The sequence below is a fragment of the Osmerus mordax genome, chromosome 24 (genome assembly GCF_038355195.1).
Source record: "Osmerus mordax isolate fOsmMor3 chromosome 24, fOsmMor3.pri, whole genome shotgun sequence".
Classification (NCBI taxonomy): Eukaryota; Metazoa; Chordata; class Actinopteri; order Osmeriformes; family Osmeridae; genus Osmerus; species Osmerus mordax.
In genome coordinates, this window is record NC_090073.1 from 9,412,089 (window position 1) to 9,425,750 (window position 13,662).

General features: G+C 55.7%; 1 protein-coding gene across 1 annotated transcript; it reads left to right on the plus strand.

Moving 5' to 3' along the window:
* The first annotated feature begins 1,589 nt into the window (after positions 1-1,589).
* Positions 1,590-11,139, plus strand: si:ch211-225b11.4 (tRNA (32-2'-O)-methyltransferase regulator THADA). The gene is made up of 25 exons (XM_067228512.1): positions 1,590-1,728; positions 1,873-2,036; positions 2,253-2,337; positions 2,423-2,559; positions 2,653-2,850; positions 3,115-3,844; positions 3,980-4,132; positions 4,295-4,404; positions 4,493-4,653; positions 4,797-4,972; positions 5,072-5,236; positions 5,456-5,592; positions 5,805-5,942; positions 6,161-6,265; positions 6,458-6,658; positions 6,755-6,905; positions 7,025-7,274; positions 7,432-7,668; positions 7,865-8,057; positions 8,254-8,445; positions 8,971-9,221; positions 9,324-9,494; positions 9,574-9,837; positions 10,126-10,328; positions 10,730-11,139. Exons 1-25 carry the CDS (start codon positions 1,590-1,592, stop codon positions 11,041-11,043), a joined length of 5,025 nt encoding a protein of 1,674 aa, XP_067084613.1. The 3' UTR covers positions 11,044-11,139.
* Positions 11,140-13,662: the final 2,523 nt, after the last annotated feature.

Genomic DNA, 13,662 nt, shown 5'->3' on the forward strand with positions numbered 1-13,662 from the left:
TCTGTCGGAGATCAGATAACATCATTAACCCATGTGATAACTGGGGATAAAGTGTCCACAGATGTTTGCACAACCCTGAGAAGTTTCTTTAACAAACTAGATGAATGTTCGAGGTAAATCGTTAAGCTTGATTCGAGGGTCTGTTAACGGTATCAGCCTTGAGTAAAATGCTGCAAAGTTCCGTCAGTGCCACTTGCAGCATACTTAAAACAATAGCTACGTTTTGTTGCAATGCAAGAAACAAATGCCTTATAGCTCATATTTATGTCTGTGTGTTGTCATGCGTCAATCAGGACTGAAGTGAAGAGATCGAAGGAACGCTGCCTGGACGAAGCAGTTCAACTCCTCAGAAAGATTCCCGTGGATCAGCTTGAATCCTTGGATGAAAAACACCTCCACCTTCTCATCAAGCTTCTCCTCGCTATGCAGTTACAGACGGCGAACATCTCCACGGCCAGTCGCAAGTTAGACCAGGTCAGGCAACTCTTTCTCACGTCTGTTCAGGTTAGACAAGTTAATGCATCCTCTTTAATGATCTGTACGTTATTACATTACAGTATTACATATTATTCTTTACAGATGTTGGTACATTTGGCTGAGGTGAACCACTCAGTGGTTTTGGGGGAAACCCGACGCTGTATACACGCCATAGTGGACTCTGACCAGGTAACTAGCTTTGCCTTTCCATCCATGATCCAGGTAAAGCTAGAATTAATAACAGGATTGTGTTTTTTGTCACCTTGTTTGTTTCTTTTACAGAAATTATCAAGTGAGGACCTTCAGAGAGGCGAGTTATGAATTTCTTAATCTTTTTATTGTGAGAGAGATGGTGAAAGATGTCTTAGACCAGCTGATGTTCCTCCCGTTTCCAGCCTGCATGTTCCTGGAGGACAGCGATGTGGGCCGCGAGGTGTGTCGAGACGCTTGTCCGTCCCTTCTGGGGAAAGTGTCAGAGCTGTTGTCCAGCATGCTGGAGCAGGAGACCTGGAGGAACGGCTCGCTGTGCTACCTGGCTGTCAAGGTAACCACCTTGCCCAGTCCCGTTTGCCTCATATCGCGTTTGAAGCGAAGCACCGCTTCATTTAGGAATGGGTATAGCTTAGTGGGTAGAGCGTTTGACTGCAGATCAAGAGGTTGCAGGTTCAAGTGCGTCCTCTGTACGTCGCTTTGGGTAAAACAAACAAATACATTTAGAACTGAAAGTGATAATGCTGATTTATACCCGTTTACACAAACAGAAATGAAAATATTTGACGACTTTTCAACCTGTTCCCTCTCCAGGTGTGTTTGCAGATCTTCCAGCTGCTGCCGGGTGAGGTGTCTCCGCTGGTGTGGGGGGAGGAGAGGGGCAGCCCGGCCGTGCAGAGCATCCTCCAGTCCCTCATGGACATCATCCTGGGGAAGGTCTGTACGAGCCACAGCAGCGCTAGAGCCACGTCAGCCTGTTAAACTGGCCCTGATCTATCATCTCTTCATCCCATGCACCCATCCTGCTGTCCTCCCTCTCATCCGTCCTCCCCTCCTCCCTCCTCTGTCCTGAGCAGTGCTCCAACAGAGACACCCGTCTCCTGGCGGGGACGGCCGTGGCCATGCTGATCAACACGGCCCCGGAGGAGGGGGCCCCGGAGGAGGGGGCCCCGGAGGAGGGGGCCCCGGAGGAGGAGGCCCCGGAGGAGTTGGGGGGCGGGGGGGCCGCAGCCTGGAGCCTCCTCCAGGTCTGTCTCTCAGGTACGTGACCGCAGCACACCTCATCTCCAGACTCTGCGACACGTGATCTCTCACGATGCTACCAGGAGGGTTTGGATCTGCTCTAGCGCTCTGACACATCTCCTCCCCTGACACTGATGTGGCTTGCTGATTCTTCTCCCCTAGAGGTGTGGGTGCTGGCTGTAGGTGGTGTCCAGGTGCGGTGCCGTCCTCGGGGGCAGGACGGGGTGGAGCGGCTGGCCGTGAGCAGAGGCCTGCTGACCTGCTGCAGGAAGGACATCCTGGTCAGTCCTTGTCCGTCAGGGCGCCCTGGGCTGGACAACCCGCAGGTACGGCTAGTGGTGCTGCTTCTCTCTCATACACCTCCCAGCCTTGACAGGAAGTTAATGAGCCTTTACAGGAAGTTGAATAACTTTTACAGGAAGCTAAGGAACTTTTCCAGGAAGTTAATGAACCTCAACAGGAAATGTTGCTATTGTTTGTCATTCGCACGAAACTTTTAGCCGAGCATTTGTTGTAATGGTTCAATCGGACTGTCTTTTTAGTCGTGTTTCCTCCTGGACGGGTTATTCCCCCTGGTCTCTGCCCTGTGTGAGGAGAAGCTAGACTGTCACTACTACGTGTTTGAAGGTAAGAAGTCGTTCTGTCTGTACGATGTAGCGTACGCACATTAAAACAGACCAAGTGTGTGATGGTGTGGTCTGTGTGGTGGCAGTGTTGACGCTGTGGTTGAAGAGCGTGAGGGCGACTCTGACCGAGGTCTGGGCGGTGACATCAGCCCCGCTCCTGTCCGAGGACTCGAGCCTTCAGACACGCCTCACTCAGGTGATCTGGAACAACGCTGAGAGCCCCGTGAGTAGAACGCCCTCCTCCTCGCTCCGCTCAGGTGACACCGCCTCCCTCGTCGTCCTGGTGACCTGAGCATCCCTCCTCGCCCATCCTCAGGTGGAGGGCGTGTCAGAGTTTGTGCGCGGTGCTTTCAGTCTGCTGTTGGAGGTGTACGAGATGGACTGCCAGCACTCCGGAGACACACACAAGACCCTGTATGCATCTCTACTGGACAGGGTGGCCAAGCTGCCCTGGGGCACCAAGGCTAAATACCCCCCCCTCTGTGCTCTTCTGCCCTACCTGGGCACCCACGTGGTGAGGCTCAACGAATACACCTCATGCAGTGATTCGATTTGTTGAGATTGAACATAAGAATGTCTACACACATACATGTATTGTATATAGTCTACATATGTGGGCATATGATTAGGCCCAAATAAATGTTTAACAAAAATGCTGAAATATATATATTTTTCTTTTTTATGCATTATTATACTACAATAGTGTATATATCTATATAAATACATATATTCAACCTAGAGATGACAACACATGCTTCCTCATTTCTGATTGGTCCAGGTGCTGGTGCAGTACTCCGACCTGCCTGACCACCTCCTCAAGTGCCTGTCCACCAATCAGCTGTCCCCGTGTGCCACCGAGCTCTACAGGTGTCTCCTCCAGCAGCAGAGGCGGGAACTGTGTGAGGTCACCGCCCCGGAGGCCCCGCCCACCGAGCTGCAGCTGGCCAATCGCTGGGCGGCTTACTGGCGTCCGTATCTACTGGAAGCCCTGATGTCTGATGTGCCTCTAGTCCAGACCAACAGCTCCACTCACCTGCTGCCCTGCACCCTCCGCACCTACCCCGCCGCCGTGGAGCCTCTGCTGGCCCACCTGAACCCAACCAGCCCCCAGGAGCTCCACGCCTGGGCCTGCATCGTGAGCGTCCAGCGAGCCACGTCCGGAGCCTCCCCCTGGGCCCTGGAGGGGCCGTCCTCCCTGGACACCCTCCAGCTGGCGCTGGGCTCCGCGGACGACAAGGTGCGCCTGGCTGCCCTGGACCTCCTGTGCTGCTGCCCCAGGACCAGGGAGCCCCTGTGCCCGGAGGAGCTGGCCCTGCTGAAGGACTTCATCCCCCACAACCTCAACAGCGACTCGTCCCCGTTCCGCCAGCACCTCCAGGCCCGCGTCAGGAAGCTCCTGGTCCGGGTCCGAGACAGCTGCCTCGCCCTCCTCCGGAGACGGAAGGGAGGACGCGTCGGAGACGACGCCCACTGTGCCGACGGGGGCGGGGCTCTGGGAGAGGGAGTGGGTGAGTGAGAGGGAGGGAGAGGGAGAGGGAGGGAGGGTCTGAGGTGAATCCACTCAGTACAGTCTGTAATACTCCATCATCATAGATGATCCATCTGTAACAAACACAGCAGCTTAAAACCCTGTTGCTCTGCAGGGTTTGTAGAGTGGCTGTCCCAGCTGCCCTGCTCCTACCTGGGCCCGGGCCACAGCTTCCAGAGGAAGAAGACTGTTCTGCTGCTCCTGGCCGCCGTGCTGGACACCTGCACCGACACCTGGAGCCCAGACAGGAGGAAGGGCCAGCCCCCAGGTCAGGCAGCGAGCCTGAGGCTCGTACCCTGGCAGAGAGGGCCTCTCTGGAGCCCGTGCATCCACAATCAATCGATATTTATTCATAGAGCACTTTTAAAAACTACCATGACCATAGTGCTGTACAGGAGGTAAAAATTATAATTTGTCCTCCCTTCTTCAGTCAACATGGCTTCTCTGATCGACTGGGCCAGGCAGAGAGGACTGTGGGATTTCTTCTCCCGGTCCAAACAGCTGGTCCTGATTGGATGCCTCGAGGATTCGACCAATGAGGTAGGATGCGTGGGTCCGCAGGGCGGGTCTAAAGCAGGGGTCTAGAACGTCCACAGCTGCTGTGGGATGACTCCTCCTCTCTCTCCAGATCAGGGAGCTGGCGGCCAACCTGCTGGCCAGGTTCTTTCCGGGCCGTCTCCATGACGACGTGGGGGTGGTGGTGAGCGGGAGAGTGGAGCTGCTGGTGTGCAGCCCGAGGGTTCCTCAGGCCCAGACGGGGGCGCTGATGATGAAGGTCCTGCTGCAGAAGTAGGCTGTGCCTCTATGTCTCTCTCTCTCTTTCTCTCTGTCTCTCTCTCTCTGTCTCTCTCTCTCACTCACACACACACTCTCACACACACAGGAACACACACCTTTCTAATGATACCCTGAACCCTCCTCGCTGTTTGCAGGGGCCAATCCCAGGTGCCTTGGCAGGGGTGCAGCCCCGACCCCAGCCTCAGCCCCAGAGGGCAGGGGGTCACCCAGGCCTCCAGCCTGGTCCTGTACCTGCTGAAGGAGTTGGATCTGCACTACCAGACCGCCAAGGCTGACATGATGCTTGCTGCAAAGACCAGGCCCATTCATGGTGAAGCTCTCAGCCACACACACACACACCTCCTCATTCAGCCGTCCCCTGCGGGCTTGTCCCCTCCACCTGAGACCAGCCCTGCTCCTTGTCCTGCAGGTGTGCTGAGCGCCCTGGAGAGGTGTCTGCTGGAGGCCCCTGGGAGCCTGGGCGAGGCGCTGGACCGCCGGGCCACCGTGGAGCTCCTGGGTCTTCTGGAGAACATCACGCAGCTGCTGCTGGGCGTGTTGTATGGAGACCAGCGCACCAGCGCTGCAGACACAGGTACACGCCTGCCTGGAGAAACAACGGGTTCTAGGATGGGAATGATGTGACACGGATATCCTATAACAGCTTCTCTTAACCCTGGTCCTCAGGGCCCGCTGGTCCTCAGGGCCCGCTGGTCCTCAGGGCCCGCTGGTCCTCAGGGCCCACTGGTCCTGCATGTTCTAGATGTTACTCTGTAACCATCCCGTTTGACCCTTGACCCTCTCTCCTGGTCAGACGTGCCTCCGTCCTTCAGTGACATGGGCAGGGCCATCGGCTCCCTGGTGGCCCAGGGGGCGGGGGACGGCGATGAGTGTGTCCTGCTGTCTGAGGAACACAGCCTGGTCCTCACCTGCTGCTGGGTGTCTCTCAAGGTAGGACGCCATCCATCTGCCTCTCTAACTCTCTACCTCTCTCCCTCTCTCTATCATAGAAGATGTTTCTTAATTATATTGACTGTAGATGGAGTTATGGTGACATGTAGGCAATGATCCCTTACTGGTGTATTAGTGTGCTCTGTAAACACAGGAATGAAACAAATGGATGAAATGACTGAACTGTTATGTTTTGTGTTTCTTCTTTTCAGGGAATTGGAATCTTCCTGGGTTCCCTGGTGGAGAGACTCCTGGCTGGGTCCAGAGAGACAGCTTCTTTCTTAACGCCGGAGGACATGTGGAGGGCCTCCAAAGTCTTCCAGGACATTCTCCTCAAATGCCGCCACTGGGTGAGAAAGCTGCGTCGGAATCCTCCGGTCGGAACCCTCCGGTCAACAACCCACCGGTCGGAACCCTCCGGTCGGAACCCTCCGGTCAACAACCCACCGGTCGGAACCCTCCGGTCGGAACCCTCCGGTCGGAACCCTCCGGTCGGAACCCTCCGGTCGGAACTTAACAGAAGTCCTCTTGGAGCCTCAGCAGTAATGCAGGTGTTTGTGTCCACCAGGGGGCGGTGGAGGGCTGCTGTGTGGGCTTCACCAGGTTCTGCGCCTCCCTGCTGGGCTGCTGGGACCCGGAGCTGAGGGCCATCCCAGCACACATGCTGCAGCAGGTACGCCAGCCACGCCCCCTTACCAGCCTCACCCTCACGCCACATGTCCAGAGTGTTCTACATGTTTTCCCTGCTCCAACATAGCGTAGCTTGCTCACCCTGTGTGCACATGTCCTTACTAACACTCTGTGGAGAACATGGCTGTAGGTGTGGGGTCTAAGGGGCTGTGTGTGTGTCTGTGTGTGTCTCCAGGGGCTCCAGGTGGTCCAGTCTCCCCGGGGTACCTCGGTGACGCGGCGTGCGGCCGGCCTGCCCATGCTCATCCTGTGTGTGGTGTCGGCTGAGGAGGCCAGCATGGCCCGGCCCCTCCTGGCCCACAGCATGCACACCCTGCTGGGCACGGCCAGCGCCGCGCTGCCCCAGGACTGGGACCCCACCCTGGACCTGCCGCAGGTACAGCACATCTGCACCGGTTCACACGGTAACGTTTACGCTTCAGGTGAAGGCTCTCACACACATGTCCTTCCTCCCTCCCTCCCCCTCCTCCAGGTGTCTGCGGTCCACACCCTGCAGGCCCTGGTTCGTAGCTCAGGTCTGGGCGTGGCCGTGCTGCAGTTCGCCTCCTCCGTGGCCATCTTGTCCCTGACGCTCCTCAGCTCTCCCTGCTGGGCCATGAGGAATGCCGCGCTGCAGCTCTACAGTAAGAGAGAGCGCTGCTTAGCCTAGCCTAGTTTAGCCTAGCCTAGCCTAGCATAGCCTAGCCTAGCTTAGCTTTCCTCAACACTTCCACAGCACTTCTTACTGTGATCCTCCCTTCAGGTTCCCTGTGCTCTCGTATGCTGGGCCAGCGCTCTGGGGGGGAGCAGGGCTGCACCCAGCATAGCATGTCCCCCCCGGCCTTCTTCACCCACTACCCCGCCCTGAGGCCCTTTCTCCTGGGGGAGCTGAAGGGTGCAGCGGGGGACCTCCAGGGCCCCTCTGGGGAGGCCAGGCTGCGCTTGCACCCCTCCCTCTACCCTGTCCTCACCCTCCTGGCTAAACTCCAGCCTGGGGTCCCAGACCACACAGGGTGAGCGCTGGTTTCCTCTCGCTATAGAACTCCCTCTGGGGTTGGCGTTTAGCTAATGGGCAAAGCCGTTCGAGAGTGAAACGCGCATGGATTCGGAACTAGCCGCGTTGACATGGTAGCCGTGACGACATGGTGTGCTGTTGTGTTCCCGCCTCAGAGCGCTGGCAGGCTTCCAGCCTCCCCTCCTCCAGCTGGCCTCCAGCCCCGTGTACAGCGTGCGTGTCATGGCCGCCGACGCCCTGGTCGCCATGACGCCGCCCTCGGAGTACCTGAGCACCCTGCTGAAGCTGACGGCGGCGCTGCCGGCCTCCAGGGACGTCTGCTGCCACAATCGCCTCCACGGAGCGCTGCTCCAGACCAGGGCCCTGCTGGAGAGGGCCATCCCCACACACAGGTCAGACAGCGTCCAGGTTCACTTCATTCAGCAGACGTGTATATTCAGAGAGACCCACTGAGCGCGTGCGGAAAGCTCAGCAGAAGAGCAGGGATCAGAGGGTTGTGTGGTTCTGACCGCTTCTGTGGATAAAGGAGCCGTCTTATTGGACGTCACTTTGGATCAAATTGTGTGTGTGTGTGTGTGTGGACCTCAGCGTGCCGCTGGGTGAGGTGGTGAGGCGTCTGGAGTCCAGGGTGTGGCTGGTGACAGGAGCTCAGCGCTGCCCCCTGGTGGCGGGGGTGTTCCTGGGCGTGGTGGGGCTGCTGAAGGGGCTCTTGACTGAGGGCCTGGCCCCGCTGCGTGAGGCACTCCTGGAGGAGTTACGGGCGCCTCGACACAGGCTGCAGGTACGGACACACACACACACACACAGACTCACATGGACACACACACCCTGACACCCCAAGTCAGGTTCCAGGTACTGTAAAACACTCACACAAAAACACACACGTACACACACTCACTGAAAGAACTCTCCCCTGGATGATGTTAGGATGTGGTGACAGTTGGTGACAGTTGGTGACACATCTGTCCCCCTCACAGGTCGGCACATCCTCCTTCCACCAGAGTGTCATCAACTTCCTGTGTGTGATTGACACCAGCTGGGCGTGTCAGGTCTGGGAAGCGTTCCCCACCTACAGCCCTGATCTCAAGCTCTCATTGGTCAGTTGGGTGGCCGAGGGGCGGAGTTGGAGAGGGACCAGCACACAGCAGATGATTGTGAAAACACTGCAGGTGAGACGACCTGTCCTAGAGGTCAAAGGTGACCCCCTTTGGGAGAGTGACCCCTTCTCAGACACCTGACCCCACCAGCTCCACCCTGAGTCTGGGCACGAACACAATCGCAGGAAATCAAGGCGGCAAATGTACGTCTGACTTTATTTCCACGCGAGGGCGAAATCAGGCGAGAGATCTTTATTTGCCGCGCTACAACGACTGGGTGTTGTGTCGGCTATTATATTCCATCGTCAGGGAGACGGGAGCGCGGCCAGGCAGGTTAAGGATATCCGTGTGCTGTTTCCCGGGCCTGAACACCTCCCTCTACTCTCCCTCTGAGCCAGAGGTGGTTGGTCTCATGATCGCTCCCTCAGTCTTCCTATGTTTCCTGTAGGAAGCGTCTGATAAGATCTCTCACTTCCCCCTCACACCCAGCATGGAACAGTGCATTGTTTCCCCCTGCTCTCCATCACCATCGGAGCGATCAGCCTGCTTCAGACTGGGGCCCTGTGTTACAGCCTGATCCATGTGGTGTGTTTGCAGGCCAGCCTGCAGGAGGCGCTGTCGAGCCAGAGTACGGAGTACAGCAGGACCTATCTGACCGCCCTGGTGGCCGTGATGATGCCCGAAGGAGAGCCTCCGCTGCCCCAGGAGCCCCCTGCGTCTGCCCCCCAGGAGGAGGCATCCCTGCTGGGGTGTGTGGAGCTGCTGCTGGGGTTCCTGGAGGAACACAGGGGAGGACCGGAGTTCCTGTCCCAGGCCCTGACCGCAGCCAGCCTGCTCCTCTCCCAAAGGTCAGCTCCACGTTTCCCCTCACATCCACTGCTACTGTGTCCCAGAAACAAACCAAAAAACCCTTCCTGCATCTTGTTTTCTCTTCCTGTCTGTGCCCTCAGCCTCCAATCTAGCCTCTTCCCCCGCTGGTGTGGCGTGCTGGAGGAGCACCGGACTCCGGAGGCCCCCGAGGTCATGCGGGCGGCCTGTGCCCTGGCCCTGTGCCTGGCCGGGGGGCCCTTGCTGAGCGCCTCCTTGAGGGACCACGCCCCCCTCCCCAGCATCAGCACCAGGTAGAGGCTCAGTTGACATCTGTTTGTAATTTGGATGAAAGCATCTGCTAAGTGAATAAATATATAAATGTCCCTGCAGGGTGATCAACACGGGCCTCCACCTCCTGCAGGACCAGAGCCTGCAGGTGAGGACCAGAGCGGCCGGCTTGGCCTCGCTGCTGTCCCACGCCTCCAGGGGGACGGGCGGGCAGGTGTACCTGCTGCAGGTGAACCGGGCTCTGCCCCTGCTGCTGGACCTGCTGCTGGAGGAGGGCTGGGACTGCCCACACACCCTGGAGGCCCTGCTGGGGCACCTGCCGGGGGCCGACCTCCGCTCCGTCCTAGGGGAGGCCGGGGGGACCGGGTGAGGTGGTGCTCACAGATGTACAGGAGAGATGACAGGGGTCAGGGGTCACTTCATAAACGGCTGATAAATCCAGTCAACCCAGCCTTTTTCAAACATCGAGATTCTGCATGTTGTAGATTCTAGAACATGCAGGACAGGGGGTCCTGACGACCAGGGTTGAGAGAGGCTCCTTGTTTGATGTTTGTGTTCAGGGTTGTGTGTTAAGGGTTGTGTGTGTGTGTGTTCCTCAGGAGTGCCAGTGTTCAGGGTTGTGTGTTAAGGGTTGTATGTGTGTGTGTTCCTCAGGAGTGCCAGTCTGTACGAGCAGGACGATGCCAACGTGTTTGCCGAGCCCTCGGTGATGTCAGCCAGCCTGCTGCCGTACCTGTGCCAGCTCTCACACAAATACCCACAATCCTCTGCTCTGGCACGCCGCCTGAACGCCTGGGCGGAAGAGAACGTCCCTGCGGTGCTTTCCGGCCTTGCTGTGTGCAGAGACCTCCACACAGGTAACACACACACACAGAGACACACACACACAGAGACACACTCTCACACACACACACAGAGACACACTCTCACACACACACACAGAGACACACACACACACAGAGACACTCACACACACAGAGACACACACACACACAGAGACACACTCACACACACAGAGACACACACACAGAGACACACACACACACACAGAGACACTCACACACACACACAGAGACACACACACACACACACACACACACAGAGACACACTCACACACAGAGACACACTCACACACACACACACAGAGACACACTCACACACACTCACACAGAGACACACACTCACACATTCATTCCACGGGCCATCTGACCTCACCTGTTGCGTATTTGGTGTCTCAAACTGGTCTCTCTCCTCCAGGTGAGACTCTGGACGCTGTGTGGTTCTCTCTCCTCACGGACCCCCGTTTCCACGGCACCCTCTGTGGCCTGTTGGTGCGGGCGATCTTCCTCCTCCATCTCCTGGAGGTATCGCACGACCTACGACCCCTCTGTGACCCCTCGACCCTACGCAACCACATCCAGAACGTCCACGCTGCCCTGAGTGAGAGAGGGGTGCTGCTCCCCGCTGCCCTCTCTGCCGCCCCGCCCGGACCCCCCCCGCTGGGCCCAGGACGGCCCTCCCAGCCAGCAGCAGATCTGCTGCCATCACGCTACCTGGAAGCAGACAGCTGACACTGCAGCCTGCTCTGGAGCTCTTGGCAGACGAACACATGATCACATTACCATCACTGTTGAGAGGGTTGCTGGGTATCAACCAGAATGTGTGTGTGTGTGTGTGTGTGTGTGTGTGTGTGTGTGTGTGTGTGTGTGTGTGTGTGTGTGTGTGTGTGGGGGGGGGGGGGGGGGGGGGTGTGTGGGGGGGTGTGTGTGGGGGTGGGTGTGGGTGTGTGGGGGCTACTAAGCACTTCCCTTCTCTCACTAAAGCCATCAGCACACTGTCAGGAACAACCCCCTGTGTTGATTATGTGCTCATGTTATGCAGGTATGTCTCTGTATTTGGGTAATAAGGACATGAGTTGATATTTGTCAAGATGGGGATTGACTGGAGACAGTCTCCCCTCTGTGGAGGCCCAGCCCAGGCTGCTTCCTGCTGCCTCCACCTCTCCTGGCATACCTTCAGCAGCCACAGAGGGGCGCTCTCCTTCACTCACAGAAGCCCTGGCCCTGTCCTCTGGCCTGCTCGTCTGTTGGGGTGGAGACGGTGATGTAACTGTGGGGTGGGAGGGTGGTGTGTCGGAGAGGGACCCAGATGCTTTCATGCCCCATTAGAGGCCCTCTGCCTGGATAAGTGTCCATTTTCAGGCCGGGACTACAGATGAAGATGATGGACTGCCTGGAGGAGTTTGTGGGAGGGGGGGGGGGGGGGGGGGTTGGTTGCCGTGCAACCGGCCGCACGGGGATGCATCATCAGAACACTGGCCCACGGTTTGAGAGAAAGAGCCTTAACCAGCAGCTGGTTTATAACATATCAAATGTTTGATATGAAGGGAACAGATATAAGAGCTGGCTCTCTTCAGTAGTGTTTAGAGAGGGCTGCGTGACCTTCTCCTCGTGTGCCGTAGAAGGTCAGTTCATCAAGGACAAAGTGTTCTTCTTCTCTGATACGAATGAACATGTGATAAAACGTCCGGCCGATTAAAGATGTGCCGTCTGGTCCGGACGATGGTTTGACTGATTTGCTTGTTGGAAAGACGGTTTAGATGACCTCAGAGTTAATGTGGTGGTCTGTGGACAAAGAGAGTTTTGATTGGTGTAAGAAAACAAGGGCTTGTGTTGTCTGACCTCACAGGGGGATTCTCGTGTTTCCTGTCACCAGCTCATTGTCTTTCCACTTTGTGACATCACTTCCATGGTTTTTAATGTTGTTGTTCTTAAATGTAATTATGTTTGTAGACACTGGGCCTGTTTTGACTTACTATGTATTGAATAACATTTACATGATTTATATAATGAAACATGTCTTCTGTATTTTTACTTTTTTAATTGCTGGTGCTTTTCTACTCATAAATCGCCTTCAGGCATTTTATGCAACGCTTTATGATATAAGATTTGTATAAATGATTCATAAATAGGCTTACATGTTCCCGAAGACATCTTAGATATTGGCACAATACATAGGCAGAGATGGTGTCTAATCCTGACGGATTTAGACATGCCTTGAACTATAGCCTGTGCAAAACCTTTCTCTCAGGAGAGAATCGTGCACAAACAGCAACCAGTCCAACAACCATGTTCCGCCACATCCAGTTACGTTGGAAGGTGTGCTTTGCAAACACAAGTAAACTTTTGTACAGATACAGTATTATCGTCAAAAACAACCAGTGATATCTTCTTTTGAAAATCGATGATTACTGACCTAAAAACTTAATCTGGAAGTGTTTCATTACTCCTATGATTTCTGTGTTTTTCATTTGCCTCTTAAGGCGTGCCAACATGTTTTTTTCCCCAGTGGAAACTTGGTAGATCATTAAGAGAGGAAAAGCTGGGCTGGTCCAGTGAGGGAACTGTGCTTCCTGAACTGTGGCCTGGTTTCCTGTGCTGACCATCTGGCCTGACTGGAGCGTTCGTTCACATTCCCTGAGCGTCCTCGGTTACCTGGAGACAACCGACAGGCTTTTAGTACTTCTGTGTCCAGCGAATGGAATGATTATCCACTGGGAAGAAGGCCAAGCTAGCAGCTAGCTGTTTACTCTATCAGGGCACACCAAGCTAGCAGCTAGCTGTTTACTCTATCTGAGCATGCCAAGATAGGACCTAGCTGTTTACTCCATTAGGGAACAAAAGATGCTGCCTTTCCCCACTGATGTCAAAGCTGTTAAACTGGTGTGTAAGGGAAATGTTCTAAATAAAAGTGTTTGCTAAATGAATACGTTGTAAGTGGTTAGGAAAACTGATATGTAGAAACAGAAAACCAGTGGTTCGTCACATAATATTGTCTGACTATGTTATGGCAGCAGAATGTTATGTTTGCAGTGTAGAGATAATTGGAGTGTACTGCCTTGTACTTGTTGAGCTTGTATCACAAAGAAACAGGGAGCGTCGCGTGTCACGGGGCACAAAGCACCTGTGCTTTCAGAACAGGACAGAGAGTGCGAGAGGGAGAGGGTGTTTGTGTTAGGAATTTTCTGACAGCAGAGCAGCCATTTGTTTGAAAATCGTAAAAAGTTAACACCGAGTCATGCACTGCCCCGTGGGCCTGTGGCCCTCTGGGGTCAGCAGACAATGACAGGGGCCTCTCCCCTGTAAGCAGCCAGCTGCCTGGGCCCACAGAGGGGCTTGTGATTACCCGCT